The 17,047-nt window shown below is 39.8% G+C and overlaps 1 protein-coding gene across 10 annotated transcripts in view; it reads left to right on the top strand.

The window, feature by feature from the left end:
• Positions 1-17,047, top strand: part of kalrna (kalirin RhoGEF kinase a) — a 734,910-nt gene that overhangs the window by 314,239 nt on the left and 403,624 nt on the right. For all 10 annotated transcript variants that reach the window (XM_087989060.1, XM_043693728.2, XM_043693729.2 and 7 more), the window contains exon 6: positions 15,443-15,565. In XM_087989060.1, coding sequence (XP_087845186.1) covers positions 15,443-15,565 — 123 coding nt within the window. The remainder of the gene's footprint in view (positions 1-15,442; positions 15,566-17,047) is intronic.

The following is a 17,047-nucleotide window of genomic DNA, read 5'->3' as shown; positions in this document are numbered from 1 at the left end:
TTTTGCTCATTGCTGAAATGGATATCAAAGCAATTACAATGGTGCTGAAAGTTACAACTGATAAACTTGGGAGGAGGAAATACTTCTCCCTTTTCTAACAGTGAGGCATTACTTGGATTAGGAGAGCAAATTTATGAGGGTGCAAAATCTTGATGCCTGATGATACCTTAAGGTGTGTACTCACTATCCCTAATATCTAAAGACTCATCTTTATAGGCAAATACATTTACTCCCATGTGGCACAGCACCCTTGTCTTTGACATCTCAGCTTCACTGCAGAGCCAGTGACAGCTAGACCATCTGGAGCAGGCTGATTCACAGACAACTTCACAGAATTCATGGGCACTCCGACAGTTGTAAAGGTCACTAAAATCTGAATGCGCAATAGGATCCTTCCAGACCACCCTAAGGGACGTGTGTTAAATGAGACAGTCTGCAAGTCAGACCTATATAAAAGCAAGTGATTGTTTCCCAGAGGCAGCACCAGAATCACTTTCTCAGTGGAAAGGAGACACCAGCTAAAATGTGCACAGAACCGTTACTGCCTATCATGTCACCAGGGAGTCCAGACTATTGTAGATAAAAACCCATGTGGCTATCAGGACTTCTCATAGCAAAATAAATGAATATATCATTAGGAAAGGGTATCACCTGACAAATGAACCTTGTTCTACTTCTATTGATCCTTGACTAAAGCCACTATATTCTGGATTTTCCACAGGCTGTAGCCAAGTTAACAAGAAGGTGTCGTGCATTTTCATAGGCTATCCTGTGCAAAATACAGGGCTCTAAGCTCCAAGGAGGCCCACAGTTTTGGGATTAAAAGTCAAGGCTACTGTACTGGAGTCAGGGGTGGGGTTGATGTCCTCATGTCTGGGTGGGGATGTTGTATATATGTGTGTAAATACCTTATGTTTTGGACATAGCTAATTTACTACGGTTGTTATTCTTGTGCAAAATGGGTATGTAAATGCACTGCATAAAATCATAGTAAAAAAGATGGCCATTCAAGCCATCATGTGTGTGCTAGCTGTTTGGTAGAGATATCCAATAAGTGTCATGCCACCTGCTCTTTTGCCTTGCCCCTCTAAATGGTTTGCTTCAAATTATTAGTGGAGTTTCTTCTAAAAGTTATTAATCAATCCATATAACTTGGTCTTACTAGCCAGATTTATCCCTGCCCCTGTTTTGGGACAGGTGTATTAATATTACCACATATCTTTGGAGGACTGGAAGATTATAATCAGAGCCTCCACAATATCCATTCATACTTTCTTCAGTAATATATGATGCATCCCATCAAGACTTTCCTACTTTGATGACTTTCAACCTTTGAATTATCCCATCTTTATTGATTATCTCCTTTCCATTATCACTACTGCCTCCTTCTTTACTGGAGCATTGGCACCATTCTCTTTTGTAAAGACATCTTTGCCCTCTGCCTCCACAGTGAAGTCTTTTTTGGTCTTTCCATAACTTCACCATTCCTTTGATTTTATTCATGGTAAGCGTGACAATGCCTTTGCCATTAACATTGAACCTTTCTGTTATCACAACTTTTGGAATAACGTTTAGAGAGTAAGAGCATTCATTTTATTTTGTTTTTCACGATGCTGAAAGACACCACTGCTAAACCTGCAACCATAACCTCCAATGTGATCCCATGGATATAAATTAAAAATAATGATGAGAAATAGCAAAGTGCAAAACTTCAAACAACTGAATGAACTAAGTGTTGGGATACGTGGATTGCTGCTGATCCACTTCACTGGACATTGATCACTTTTCAATGTATTCTCAATGTATTATATGATTGGATCCAAACAACCAGACTAGTAAATATCAATACAGCCTCCCTTTTCTTTTGTATCTTGAAGGTGTAAATATTGCACTAACACACAAGAAGGTGAAGGAATTTTCTATTTATCAGTTCAGCACAACAAACATAACTGCTTGCTGCTTATGCAAACATTGTGGATGTATTGGCCCACACTCAGTAAGCTATGATGATTTTTCTTAGTTACTGAGAGCCACCATTTAGACTGATCTCTCCAAAGCAACCTGCAAAATATAATATTGAGGCAGGATTTTCAGCCATATTTGGGGATGGGTACTGAGGCTGAATATCAGACAATATACTGGCTTGCTGGCACAAAATCACACTAGAATTTTCCACATTGCCCTTGAGACATCAGGGACTAGGCTAGCCACCTGAAGTAAGTGTCCTTGTGACAGACCAGGGTAGGGGAGCAGGACAGCATTCTAACCAGGCTCTGAGGTCTTTTCTGCTCACCCTGGCCACAGCTATATCCACAGGCCAGGGATCCCACTCCACAATGATGGCCCATCTGTTGATTCAGTTTTCATTTAAAAGTTTAAATGTGGCAGGGAGGGCACATGTGCAGTCTCTTATTGGAATGGTAGTTTGCATCTACTGAGCTGGAGAGCCTCCTATTGACTTCAAGTGCTCACCCACAATCCTTAATTGGATGACAAGCCTACTCTCTGACCACACATTGGCCATTTGGTTCCCAACAGGGGTTTGTAATCCTCATTTGACCTCAATATTGGGGTTCTTACCCAAAACCCTGCTTTTCCTGTTTTGGTCAAGAATTGATAATATAGTATAAAAATCCTATGTTGCCATAGAATAGACTGTAAAGCTTTATTGCGTAGAATAACTGAATAATTCAAAATTTTGCAGGTTATTTTAGTGATGGCTAACTTATCATTCATCAATGTTAGATATTGTGGTTTGATCAGTAGTTTGAGCTTTGGACATGAGAGAAGAAAATATGTATTGAATCTCAGAATGAATGAATGAAATGAGTACCACACATTATAATGTAGGGGATCAACTAAAATCTGCACAAGATTGTGTGGCCTGGTCACACTGTGGCCACAATATTACACAGTACCGTTTGTAATCCCAGCTAATACTCTTACCCTTACAAATCCACATGCCTCTGTTTCCCAAATATTCCAGTAATCAAAATGCAATGATGTTGTCCTTCAAGTGTTAATACCTTCTGCCTCATGTACTCACACGTACAAGATCTAGAAATGTTGTTGTATTGGTGAGTGTACAACTGTGCAAATTGTGTTGTTTTCACTGTAGAAAAGAATGAGTGATAAAATCGCTGTGTCTCTGGCTAGCGTCCATATTTAATTGTGATATTGACAAATGCAAGTAATTTAGATTAGATTCCCTGCAGCATGGAAACAGGCCCTTCAGCCCAACGAGTCCACACCAACCCTCCAAAGAGTAACCCACCCAGACCCATTTCCCTCTCACTAAGGCTCCTAACACTATGGGCAGTTTAGCATGGCCAATTCACCTGACCGGCACATCTTTTGGACTGTGGGAGGCAACCAGAGCACCCGGAGGAAATCCACGCAGACACGGGGAGATTGTGCAAACACCACACAGTCACCCAAAGCTGGAATCGAACCTGGGACCCTGGTGCTGTGAGGCAGCAATGCTAACAACTGAATCACAGTGCTGCCCATTAATTGTAATATTTTTATTTCACAGGTAATGTAAGAATCTGTGAAAAGTGATCAGATTTGCTTCTATATTTTTCATTTCTTCAAATCCCAGAAATTTGCAGTGCCATAACAATGTTGGAATTTCATCTTTAAATTGAAAAAAAGTGTTATTAATGAAACACAAACTGGTATTCCAAGACTAATGCATCTTCTGAATCATAATGATGAATGGTTTATGGATTGTAAACTAGAGCTAGTTCATAGGTTCAAGCATGTCTGATTTCCCAGAGGAGAGTTGTTAAGCCCGAGCTTATTAAAGCAGCCAGCTGGAATTAGTTCTGCCTGTTAGGATATTTTCCTTAAAGGGGTGTTGTTTTAATGTTTTGAGAGACAGAATATTTCACCAAAGAAATGCATTCTTTTGACAACAAATTGAGTGGTTTTGCCTTTCCGTATCACATACAAGTGCTGGAACTTTAAATGTCAGGAAAAAAATTTATTTTATGTTGACTTCCCTACTGAAGACTAATATGTCACATTTGAGTTAGATAGTGAACAGACACTGTACTCTCAGTCTGAGTAATCTCGGATTTGAGGCTAGAACAAAAACGAAGACATATATTGGACAACTTCACGATGCTGTAAACTAAGTTCAATACAAGGACATGCTCTGTGCTATTGTTTTGAAAGATGTTGATGGCAGGGGTTTCAGTGATAGTAGCAACATTGAATATCAAGGGGTGGTGGTTTGATTGTCCCTAACTGGTGATGGTCATAGCCTAGCATTTATGTGAGGCAGATGTTACAGAGAGGAGACATTTTTATTCTAGTATGGTCGTGCTTGCCACACATTGCAGCTTCAGACTATAATCCAATGTCCATGCATTTCTCCCCTGGACTCTATTATCTTTCTTTGAGATTTTAAAATGAAAATAATTGAAAAAAAACATAAAAACAGTGTTGAAATTAATTAATGAGAATTGTGGTCTGAAAGAAAAGATTCATCTTTCGAGGAGATTTATAAGTGAAAAAAAGAAAAAAATGGGTTGTTGAGAAGGAATGGCCTGATGAGACAGAAGGTAAAAACAATGACTGCAGATGCTGGAAACCAGATTCTGGATTAGTGGTGCTGGAAGAGCACAGTAGTTCAGGCAGCATCCAAGGAGTAGATAGAAGGGCCATCGTGAACTCGATGTTTACATTGAGCAACAAGATGGTGAGTTTATGAATGAGCCAGAACATATTTTGAATTTATAGACATGATGTAACATTGGAGTTGAAATTATTCGTAAGGAATGGAATTGTGTTAGAATTTGAATTCAATAAATGTCTGGAATTAAAAGCCATATAGTGATCATGAAATCATTATCAATTGTTGGAAAACCCCCTTGTGATTCACTAATATCCTTCAGGAAAGGAACTGCAGTCCTTACAGTCTGGCCTACGTATGACTCCAATCCGCAGCAATATGATTGACTCTTAAATGCTCTATGAGCTGGCCTTAAAAAGCTATCCAGTTATAGCAAAAGTAATGAGGAAATTGGAATTAAACCAAATGGACCACTTGTCATTGAATAGGTAACAGAAATGGCAATGCAAACACAGTTGTGTCAATACTACAAAGTTTTCCTGACATAATCGTCCCACAGAATCATACCTTTAAGACAATGTCCATCCCCTAGGAATGTTCCATCCAACCAGTAAGACAGACCCAGCAGAGGTGGTGGCACAGTGGTATACAGTCAGCCCTGAAGATTCCTGGATAAGATCTGACATGGGCAAGGAAAACATCTATTGATTACCATGGACCATTCACCATGAATTAGTGCTCCTTCATTTTGGTCAGAAGTTGGAGGAAGCCCTGAGCTTGGCAATAGCATGCTGCGTCCATCACCAAGTGTGGATTGGCAGCAGCACCACCCATCAACCAATCTGTTCCTAAAGGACATGGCTGCTAGACTTGGTCTGCGGCAAGTGGTAAGGGAACCAACCAGAGGGAAAAGCATCTGACCTCATCCTCACCAATCTGCCAGCTGCATATGACAGAATCAGTTAGAGTGACCACTATACAATCTTTATCCCATCTTTGCATTGAGAATAATATCCATCATGTTGTGCGACACTATCCCTTTGCTAATTGGGACAGATTTTGAACAGATCCAGCACCTCTGGACTGGGCACTCATGAGGAGCTGTGGACCCTCAACAGAAGCAGAATAGTAATCCAATGTAATCTGCCTCATAATGGTTCCCATATCCCCCACTCTACTATTACTGTCAAGGCATAGAATCAACCCTGGTTCAATGGAGAATACAAGAGGGCATGCTGGGAACAGTACCAGTAAAGTGATAGAAGGTGTCATCAACAGTGCTATGAAGCAGACACCTGCTTAGCGATAATCTGCTTAATGACACCCAGTTTGGGTTCCACCAGGGCTACTCAGCTTCTAACCTAATTATTAGCTTTGGTCCAAACATGGAACTACAGAGCTGAACTCCAGTGGTGAGGTGAGAGTGACTTCCCTTGTCATCAAGGTCGCATTTGATCAAAAGTGACATTAAGGACCTTGAGTTGAAAAATGTGGTGCTGGAAAAACACAGCAGGCCAGGCAGCATCCGAGGAGCAGGAGAATCAATGTTTTGGGCATAAGCCCTTCTTCAGGAAATCTGTCTGTTAGTTGGAGACATATCTAGAACATAAAAAGATGATTGTGGTCATTGTTGGTCAGTTGGCTCAGCTCCAGGACATCCCTGCAGGTATTCCCCAACGTATTGTCCTAAGCCCAACCATCTTCAGCTACTTTATCAAAGAGCTTCTCTCTATCATAAGGTCAGAAGTGGGGATGTTCAGCGATGATTGCGCAGTGTTCAGCACTGTTCACTGATCCCAGATACTGAAGGAGTCCATGCCCAAATGAAGCAAGATCTGGACAATATCTAGGCTTTGGCTGACATGTGTATCACAAATGCAAGGCAATGACCATTTCCAATGGAAGATAATCTAACCATTGCCATTTGACATTTATTGGTGTCACCATCACCAAATCTCTCTCTATCAAAATCTTGGGTGTTGACCAGAAACTAAACTGGTCTAGTCATATGAATACTGTAGTCACAATAGCAGGTCAGAAGCTAGGAATCTTGCAGTGAGTAACTCACTTCCTGATCCCCCAAAGCCTGTTCACAACACTCAGGTCAGGAGGGGATAAAATACTTACCACTTGCCTGGATGGGTACAGTTCCAGCCACACTCAAGAAACTTGACACTGTCCAGGACAAAATAGCTGTGTGTCCCATCTTCAAGATGCAGTGCAAAAATTCACTGAGTCTTCTTAGATAGCACCTTTCAAACCCACACCCAGTGCCATCAAAAAAGGCAAGGGGAGTAGATACATGGGAACCCAGGCACTGCAAGTGCCCTTCCAATCCACTCACCATCCTGATTTGGAGCTAAATCGCTATCCCTTCACTCTCACTGGGTCAAAATTCTGGAGCTCCCTTCTTTAAGGCACAGTGGATGTATCTCAGGACTGCAATTGTTTAAGAATGCAATTCACCAGCAAATTTAACAAGGGCAATTAGTGATGGGCAACAAATGCTGGCAAAACTGCTGAAGCCCACATCCCCAGAATAAATAAAACAACAATATGTATGAGTGCACTTCCTCAAGAGGCACAGACTGGTGAAAACATACACTAGAACTCAGATGGAGCTGGGCATCCTGTTGAGCTCACAGTCAGCAGCATGTTCAACAATGAACTGCAAAAGAAGCATTGAAATGAGGCAGTGTAAAATGTGTGCATTATGAAGCTCACACAGAAAAACAGGAGTACTTGAAGTTTTGCTCTTCTACATTTTTATTGGATATTTTCAAATTTAAACTTTCTGCATTACTGAGTTGGTTTGACAGTCACCTGTATTCTAAAAATTAGTCCACATCTGCAACCACCCATTTATCTCTTAGCAACAGATCTGTTCATTCTTTCTTCAACCTTTACAATGTCTTTAATGATTGTTATTCTTTTCTTTGCCCAATTCACTTTCCAATTCCTGAGAAAATTCCACTTGGTTTGGAATTGGACCATACATCTGTCAGTTCCAGTGGGGAGTTCCATTGATTGTGTGCCTAAATCTCCAAGACTGCTTCTGAGCATTGAGCAAGTCGGGAATCACAAAGGAAACCAAATAAACATCAAAAATTATCAGTGGTCTTGATGATTCAGTATCCTGTTGACAAATTAAGCTCTGCATTGTCACTCATCTGTCCTTAAGCATAACTTGAGAATAAGTTTTTGCTTCCAGTGATGAACATTATTATTATTCAATTCATATATTAATCTACATTTCTGCAACACAGCCCAGTTTTAATGACATTTAGTAATTCCTCATTATAATGTGGCCTTGCTTCTTCTTCCCTCTTGCTCCCATGTAATAGCGGGCCGTGAAAAACAAACACAGGAAACATTTTGAGTCATCAGAATAAAACAATTGTGGTTATTGTGCTCCAGTATATAGCCCGCATCTTTAAAATGTTCAGACTGTTCCAATAAATTTCTGCATGTAACTTTAAAGCCCTAGGGGGAAGTTAACTTGAATTAAGTTAGCTTTTGTAATAGCTGCAGACTGTGCCATTTAGTGATTCTACTGTTGTACAGAAAATTTGAAGTTACAAAGCTTTTCAGAAACCTTAACTAACTGTACATGTAATTCTTTTATGTACATTTGGAAGAGATATTTTCATCTGCTGTCACTGTAGATAGTATGAAGGGTTATCAATTGTAACATGATAAATCTAACCTTGGATAACCCTTAAAGTGGAACATTTTCAAATGTACAAGTTTGTTTCGAAAATTAAATTTAAAGGGAGTTAATTAAGAAATTCACCTCCAGATGCCACAATGAAGGTAGCACTCAAGAAACTAAGCATTATTTTTCTGAGATGCTGTGCTGACTCTTATTTGTGAGCCAGTGTGCGCTATTGAGAAAGGATTCATCACTAACATTAGTCCAGCGGTCTGATGACAATCTGTTCAAAAATAATTTCTTTATCATGTTCCATGTCAAGTTTCATTTGTGCCTTTTTCCAGGGAAATTTAGCACAACAGAATAAGTATCTCAATTTGAAGTAATTTACTCCTGCTATTTTACTTGGTTTAGCACATGATTGCAGAGATGTCATTAAAACCACACCAATACTAGTCTATTCCTTAACATTGCATCAATCATCACTACTTAATGAATCAAAGTAATGTCTTAACTATTATAATAGATATCTCTATCTAATATCATACAATGACCATGACCAATACATTCATTATATGATTAAAACCATTATCTTGAATTTTCCAAGCTTCTGGTGATGGATTAGCAGGGGAAGGGCCTGTAAGATGTCACAGGGTATCTCCACTCTTACTGTACTTCTGCCATGGGCAGGAAAGCTGTAGAACTCCCCTCCCTGGTAGTGTGTTAATTGAGGCCTTACGTGGCAAATTCATAATCCAGTAGGTGAAAGTGAGGACTGCAGATGCTGGAGATCAGAGTCAAGATTAGAGTGGTGCTGGAAAAGCACAGCAGGTCAGGCAGCATCCGAGGAACAGGAAGATCCTGCTTTTCCTGCTCCTCAGATGCCACCCTACCGGCTGTGCTTTTCCAGCACCACTCTAAGCTTGACTTGAAATTCATAATCCAGCCTGGTAGGGTGCGAGCTGGTGACGTGAAAGGAGTAGAGAGCCACCTTCACAGGCCTTCAAGCAAATTGGAGGATGCTACTCACCAATGTCCCCACCATTACCCTCCCGCCATGGTGGTGGGGACTCTGGAGCAATGAAAAAACAGACCCTTGTGAACAGTACAGTCCATTCAGGTTCACCATTATCTTCATCCTCTTCTCAGGCTGCCTTTCTCTTGTGTCATTTCAAAGATCCCTCCTCTTTATTTTTGGAACATTCCATTAATATTTAGTGAATCAAATCTAAAGCATCTGTTAGCTTTTCCTGGGGCATTCCTGGGATTCATTTGCCTACTATTACCATTCCAATTTTGACTTCTGCTAATATAACCAGATTTCATAGTTGTGCTTTCATCCAGATTCTATCTGTCTTTAATTCTTCCATTACCTACTTCTAAACCTGGTAACTATTGAATTTTCTATTCTTTGGAATAGAAAATGAATCATTCACAAGGAACCTTTTCAAGGCAGCTGACGTCTGATCAAACATTTTCTCAGAGATCTAAACTCCAGGAGAACCACTTGTTTGTCCACAGGAGGCAGCTCTGCACAATCTAGCAATTTATGTGTGAATATTTATCCTGATCTTTATCCAGCTTTTGTACAATGTGGTAAAGTCTGTGATATGAAAGATGCTATATGAACTATAGTATGTTGCCTTTGTGAAATAACTAGCCATTTACTGAAATCCATTTACTGACCAAGCCTCAGAGGAATTTAACAGGATCTTTCTTGGAGATTTCATCCAGGAACTCTGTTAGAAGATCCAAACCTTTGTCACTATCTAACTCACATGTATGTCAAAACAATTTCCTTTTGATTTTATTTCCTGCAACGAGCAACATCCATGTCTCTTTTCTCTTTTGTGGAATAGTAACCTTGTCCACATTATCAATCTCACTGTTTCACTGATCAAGTAGTCCTGACACCAGAAACATTGGAGGGTAATTATATCCCAATCATTTATCGAGTTGTAGAGTCATAGAGATGTACAACACAGAAGCAGACTCTGGTCCAACTCGACCAGATATCCTCAACTAATCCTTTCCCTTTGCCAGCACTTGGCCCATATCCCTCTAAACCTTTCATATTATTATACCCATCTAGATGCCTTTTAAATATTGTAATTGTTCAAACTTCCACCACCTCTTCTGGCAGCTCATTCCATACACGCAACATCCTCTGCATAAAGAAGTTGCTCCTTAGATCCCTTTTAAATTTTCCCCCTCTCATCCTAAACCTATGCTCTCGAGTTCTAGACTCCCCCAGCCCAGGGAAAAGACCTTGTCTGTTTACTCTTACTCATGTCCCTCATGATTGTATAAATCTCTATAAGGTCATCCCTGAGTTTCTGACACTGCGAAGAAAGAAATTGCTTTCTGTAATTTCGATTAGGGCCACGAGGACTTCAGTTTTATGGCGAGAAAACTTGTAGATTCCAACCAACGTCATTAGACAACCATCTCACTGTTCTAAAACTCAGATAATCAGGTAGTGAAACAAAGAACTGGAGGCTAATCTTAAGAGACTGTGAAGCTTTTGTTTATAGAAACTAATATGAAATATTATGTACCTCCAATTCAACAACCTCAATTTCAGCCTGCTCCAGTGTAAATGTGAGCACTATTAAGTCCCCAGTTAATGCACACTATATGATTACAACTAAAATCCAGTTGATGTACAACTAACAAATGGCAGTTCTTCAGTATCTGAAAACAAGAAATTAGAGGGAGAAAGTTTGTGTGAGGAATGGATGTTTATGGAGAGAGAGGCAAGAGGTCCATGGCAACTTCACAACAGTTCATCCATTAAGCCATAAAGATGAGCATATATCAGGGGTTGAAAAAGGGCATAGATAGGACCATATTGTCATCCTCAATGGTCTCAGCAATAGCAGATGCCAAGAGCTCGATTGCAACCAACTCCATCTTTTTGAAAGCCATCGCCTTCACAGGATTCAGGAGATGCAGGTGTTCTTGTCCTCTTGACATCTTTGCGATTACCTCCTACTGTATCAGACTTTGTCCTCAAAAAGACAGGGCAGGATGTCATTGATTGTTACTGAACAGCTGGAGATAAGTGGAAGCACTGAGGGATGAGTGAATAGCTGGTCATATTGATTTGTTGGTGAAGATGTGGTGGAGAATCTGGAACATTGGTAGAAGTCTTGGGTGCTCAGCAGTGTTGCTGTGGAGAGATGGGACTATGGGGCATTGAGCAGCGTGATTATTTGGTGGAGTGGTGGGTTGGGCATTTTACATGGGAAGATGCATTCGCTGACCTTGACTAACCACCTTGAGGACATTGGACTTCTTGTGGTGCCACTACTATATCATAGGATTGAGTTCTGGAGGAGATGGTGGCATACTGGTAGTATCACGGGGTTAGTAAACCCAGAGTGATGTTCTGATTACAGGGGTTCAAATGCCATCATGGCAAATGGTGAAATTTGAATTCAATAAAAATCTGGAAGTAAAAGGCTGGCCTAATGATGACCATGTAATCATTGCTGTTTTTTGTAAAAACCAACTGGTTTGGCAATATCTTAAAGGAATGAAATCTGCCACCCCTATTTGGTCTGCCCTACATAAGTCTTCAGATCCACAGCCAAGTAATTGAATGTTAACTGCCATCTGAGCAACAAGAGAGGATGATAAATGTAGGGCTGACCAGGGATACCTATGTTCCACGAAAGAATTTAAAAATGACCTCCTCGCTCACCTGTTCCCATTTTTGTTTCCTGAGGGTGGACCTTGAGGGTCTCCTAAGATATTTCATTGTGCCCAAACCATAGGAGATACCTGACCTGTTAACCAATGGAAAATAGAAGGATTAAGGCACTCTCTAAAAGCTAAAAGAGCCAAGTTCTACCCCAGGTAGAGCATAGTGAACTTTGCCAGAGGACAGGAAGGTGGTGGTTAACGTACAGAGCACAGGGAATATCAAGTGGAGAAACTCAGGAAGAAAATATTACTGGCGTGTCACAGTACATTACTTCACAGTTAAAGAAACAAGCAGCTTTAACTTCAATTGAACAGTGCCTCTTGTCTCTGCCAGCTCATGCTCCCGTTTGGCAGCTCAAATACCTTTTGTTGGGACCTGAAAGGCAGTTCACTCTTCTGCTGTTGATGTTCATGCAACAGGATATGAGATGCAGTATGCAGTAGAGCTGTGCAACAAGAAACTCACTTAAATCCAAAGAAGTTATTCAAATTACAGCACCAACCATCTCTTGCCCTTGTGTCACTTCAGTTGCACTGAAAAATGGTACCAGACCTGGGTGAACTATTGACGATAGCCATAAATAGTTAAACAGAGAACAGACAATACTCAGACTGAGTTTTCATTCAAATGATATGCATGCAAGTTGTGTATGCAGAAAATGTTCTTGACAAGTTTTGAAAGTGGTATTCATTCAGTGCTTTGTGGAGCAAAATTGAGGGAATTAATGAGAAGACCTTAAGTGATATCTTTGTAAGGGGAAAAGTAAGATCTATATAAGATATAGAGGAGACAGATATTGTTCAAGACAGAAGATCTTTTAATAAGAATAGCATAATTATGTCTTATATATGGCACTGCATTGTCCATCACATTCTGCTGATGTTACTGCTGCTCCAATTAGGCATCTTCTTTGAAGCTTTCTTTTCCAGGCTTTCATTTTGTGCAGCCTTTTTGTGCGTTGCGTGTTACATTAATGTAACATTACAATCATGATTTTGAGATACTTCCAATCCATTCCACATTTGTGAAACACAACTTGAACATTGCTGCTTGATTGTGTCTCTGATGGCAGGATAGGTCTTGTTACTGTGGCGTTCAGATAATGGTCTGGGAATGTGCAAAAGTATCATCAATCATGGTTTGAAATGGGAACCTTGATAAACCACTCAGCATTTTTACAATCAGAAGAGGTGATTTATTGAAAAGTAATAAAATGAAGGCAATGTGGTGGCTCCCCAAGAAAGTAGGTTTTCCATTGCACACTGCAACTCAATATTCAGAGTGGCTTTGTTTTCTGTTGATGAACACAATGGCATTGATCCACAAAACACATACTGTATGATCACAGGGGTCCAATCAATGGTGTCTTGGAGCATGAGAAGTTTTTCAGCCATATTTTAGGCTGTTTTTGTTGTTCAAACAGGAGAAAGAATTGCTCATTCTGGCAAATATGTCGTTCTTGACTTGATCAGTATTTGTATACTACTGACATTACCGACATCTTAAGGACTGTAGAGCACAGTTCAGGATCATTGTGGCTACAACAGCAGAAAGCTGAGTGATACAATGTGTGAGCCTCAGGAAATCTTAATGAACTTGGAATGGAAGGAGACCTGATGTAATGGGCGTCCATGCCTTTTCTAATTTCCAGCACCTGGAGTGGTATAGTCTCGGTGGAGGTAGGTTGTTGATCAAGTTGCAGGATGTGTCATCACTAGTTAATAGCAGTTTCAGGAAGCACTGCTGCAGGCATAGCTGAAGCAAATGCCTAGGCCCAGATATTCCGGAGTTAGAGTATAGATAGACAGGTGTGTCTGTCAGTCCAAAGGTGTGCAGGCTTGGCGAATTGGCATGCTAAATTGCCCATAGTGTTAAATGCGTTAGTCAGAGGGGAATGGGTCTGGGTGGGTTTCTCTTCAGAAAGCCGTGTGGACTGGTTGGGCACTTGATGACACTCTATAATACCCAAATAGGTGAATTGCCTTCTTTGTTGTTTCACCAAAAAAACTGAGTAACAGGAAATTTCCTCTTAATAGACTGTACAAGGGAATTTCCAATGAGGCAAACCCATTATTCTTTCTTTAAAATTGTCAGCAAGTTAAAAAAGGAGCCTCGTAAAGAAGGTGTCAGGAACAATAGCGAAACTTCTCACAGAGTCATACAGCACAGAGACAGACCCTTTGGTCCAGCTCATCCATGCTGACCAGATATCCCATTCTGACCTAATCCCATTTGCCAGCATTTGGCCCATATCCCTCGAAACCACAAGGTACTGATCCAGCTGAAAAATAATTCTTTACTAATCATTGTAAGTGACAAGTAAGTTCTTGAAAACCTCTTCTATTTTATCCAATTTTAAAAATTGCATCTAAACATAAATTATGCAGTAATGGTCGAACATGTGGGATTATAGTGTCATCATGTCATTATCACTTTCTTGAAATGCTGAGTTGAAGGTGGGAAATTGGTCAAGCAGGAGAAAGTGAGGACTGCAGATGCTGGAGATCAGAGCTGAAAAATGTGTTGCTGGAAAAGCGCAGCAGGTCAGGCAGCATCCAAGGAGCAGGAGAATCGACGTTTCGGGCATAAGCCCTTCTTCAGGTTCCTGAAGAAGGGCTTATGCCCGAAATGTCGATTTTCCTGCTCCTTGGATGCTGCCTGACCTGCTACGCTTTTCCAGCAACACATTTTTCAGCTCAAATTGGTCAAGCACTCATGTCAGCAAGGCATAAAGATCCAACTTTCCACCTCCTTGCACCTGTCAGGTGATATTTGCAAAAATATTCAGTGTGTTACAATTTGTTATTGGGCTGCTGCCAAATGGTGATGTGGAGGAACAGGAAACTAATTCAGTCAACTGTGTATTTCAAATGGCTCAGTCACTGGAAATCTGTTGTGAACATTGTCACATTCTTCAGCAATCTGTGGGTTAATATGAAGAGGTACCAAGTGAATTTTACAAAGCAAAGTTGACCTGCCTGCTATCTCATCAGTGAACATTATTATGTATGTAAATGAAATATGCATCTAACTGATGAAGCAAACCTTGACTATTTTGTACACATACTTGAAAGTGATGTATTTAGAGAATGGAGAATTTAGACATGGAGAAATAGGACTGACTCGGTGGCTTTTTGGTGGGGAGCTAGCACAGACATGGTCGGCTTAACAGTCTCCTGCTGCCCTGTAAAATTCTGTGATTCTATAATACATTCTTTTGTAGACACATGATTCAATTCTTCAAGACTTTGAAAGCTGAAATAAACCGGAGTCACTGATAGGAAATAATCTTAATCTGTGTCTCTTTCTGTTGATTTTTTTACTCCATTTGCATTTTTTCTCCAAATCTCTGACTTTTACTTGTCAAATGACTCTAAAATGTTTTAATTTTGATTATTTGCCTGTTTCTTTCTGATATTCTGTATAAGTGACAATTTCCTGTTAACATTTTAAGAGAGGTTTCATCTCAGAAGCAGTTCTAACCTATTTTATTTTTATTTAGATGTTTGATTGGATTAGCCACAACAAACAATTGTTTCTTCAAAGTCATACTGAGATTGGAGTGAGTTATCAGCATGCTCTGGATCTACAGACTCAGCACAATCACTTTGCTATGAACTCAATGGTAAGCACTTATGGCTTGTAATTAAAGAGAAAGATATCAAAAATTACTGGATTGAAATGAGCTTATTTAACTACATTTCACAGAAAGTATTGTGAATGCATCATAACTTATATTAAAAATATGCATTCATGTTGTACTTTACTGCAGTAAAATATTTGAAAGAGCTTCACAAATTTGAAATTATTTCTAAAAGAATGGAATTCTAGTTCTTGTGCAGACAAATGTTACAATCATTCACTACCAAATGTGCCTAATGTCAACCCTAGACAGCTGATGGTACAATTTAAATTCCCTTCTCTTTATTAAAAGAATATACAGTACCTTTTGACTTCTTTGATTCTGCCACACAAATATAGAACAAATGAGGACAAACAACAATTTGATTTTTCAAAATTAGTTTGAGAAGTTGATGGACTGGATTTTGTGGTTCTTTTGATGTCAAAAAATATCATCTTCACTGGAATTACTTTGTGAGACTGACCGCATCTTTGGGTAACTGCACCTGTGCAGGTAAATGTAGAAGTCCAAGAATTGCCTTTGTTGGTTCCCTGCTGCTCCTGTGCTGTTGAAGTCTCCACACAGACTTCATTTACATGTACATTCCTTTGCTCGCACTGGGTCAAACCTTGGAATTCACTTCCGAATAGCAGTTTGGATGTATCTACACTGAAAGGACTACAGTCATTCAAGAAGGAAGCTCTCATCTCTTTCTCCAGAACAGTTAGAAATTGTAGGCTGCAATTTCTTTGATCTATAAACATTTTTTTAAAAATCCCAATCATTATTTCATCCTCTGTAAAATGTATATAAAATAATGGATAATCAATGATTTTTTTTTGGTTTACTCAGACAGTAGTAAGGGCGTGGAATGCCCTACCTGCCAATGTAGTTAACTCAGCCACATTAGGGAAATTTAAACAATCTTTGGATAAGCACATGGATGATGATAGAATAGTGTAGGGGACGAGCTGAGAATAGTTCACAGGTCGGCGCAGCATTGAGGGCCGAAGGGCTATATTGTTCTGCGCTTTATTGTTCTATGTTCTATCTATCCGAATGCCTCAGTATGGTTCATTGCTTATCTTGCTGAATAGATTTTTATAAACCACTGAACTGATGAGAACTTGCCCTTGATGCTGTAGTAGTGCTGTTTTTAAAAAATCCCCCAATCTCTTATGCCTGTTAATGTGGGGGAATTTAATTTGTACTACTATACTACTTCAAACTACTAATGAGAAACCATCTCTGGCTCTGGGAACTAATTTTATGTTTGTGAAATGTTGTTATTCCCATTAGGAAAAAAATGTTGTTTAGTTTTCTATTTTATATTTGAAAAGTTTGTTGATGTTCTACTACATGAGTGTGCTGGAATACTCCTCAGTTGCTTGGATGAGTGGAGCTCCAAAATTACCCAAGAAGCTCCACAGAATCCAGGATGAAGCAAACCCTCTTGATTGACATTCTGGATTAGCTGTGCTCTTC

The sequence above is a fragment of the Chiloscyllium plagiosum genome, unplaced genomic scaffold (genome assembly GCF_037043375.1).
Source record: "Chiloscyllium plagiosum isolate Xiang-an unplaced genomic scaffold, Cpla_swu_hap1 HiC_scaffold_7, whole genome shotgun sequence".
Lineage (NCBI taxonomy): Eukaryota > Metazoa > Chordata > Chondrichthyes > Orectolobiformes > Hemiscylliidae > Chiloscyllium > Chiloscyllium plagiosum.
The sequence above is the reverse complement of the archived record's forward strand: the minus strand, read 5'-3'. Positions and strand labels throughout refer to the sequence as shown.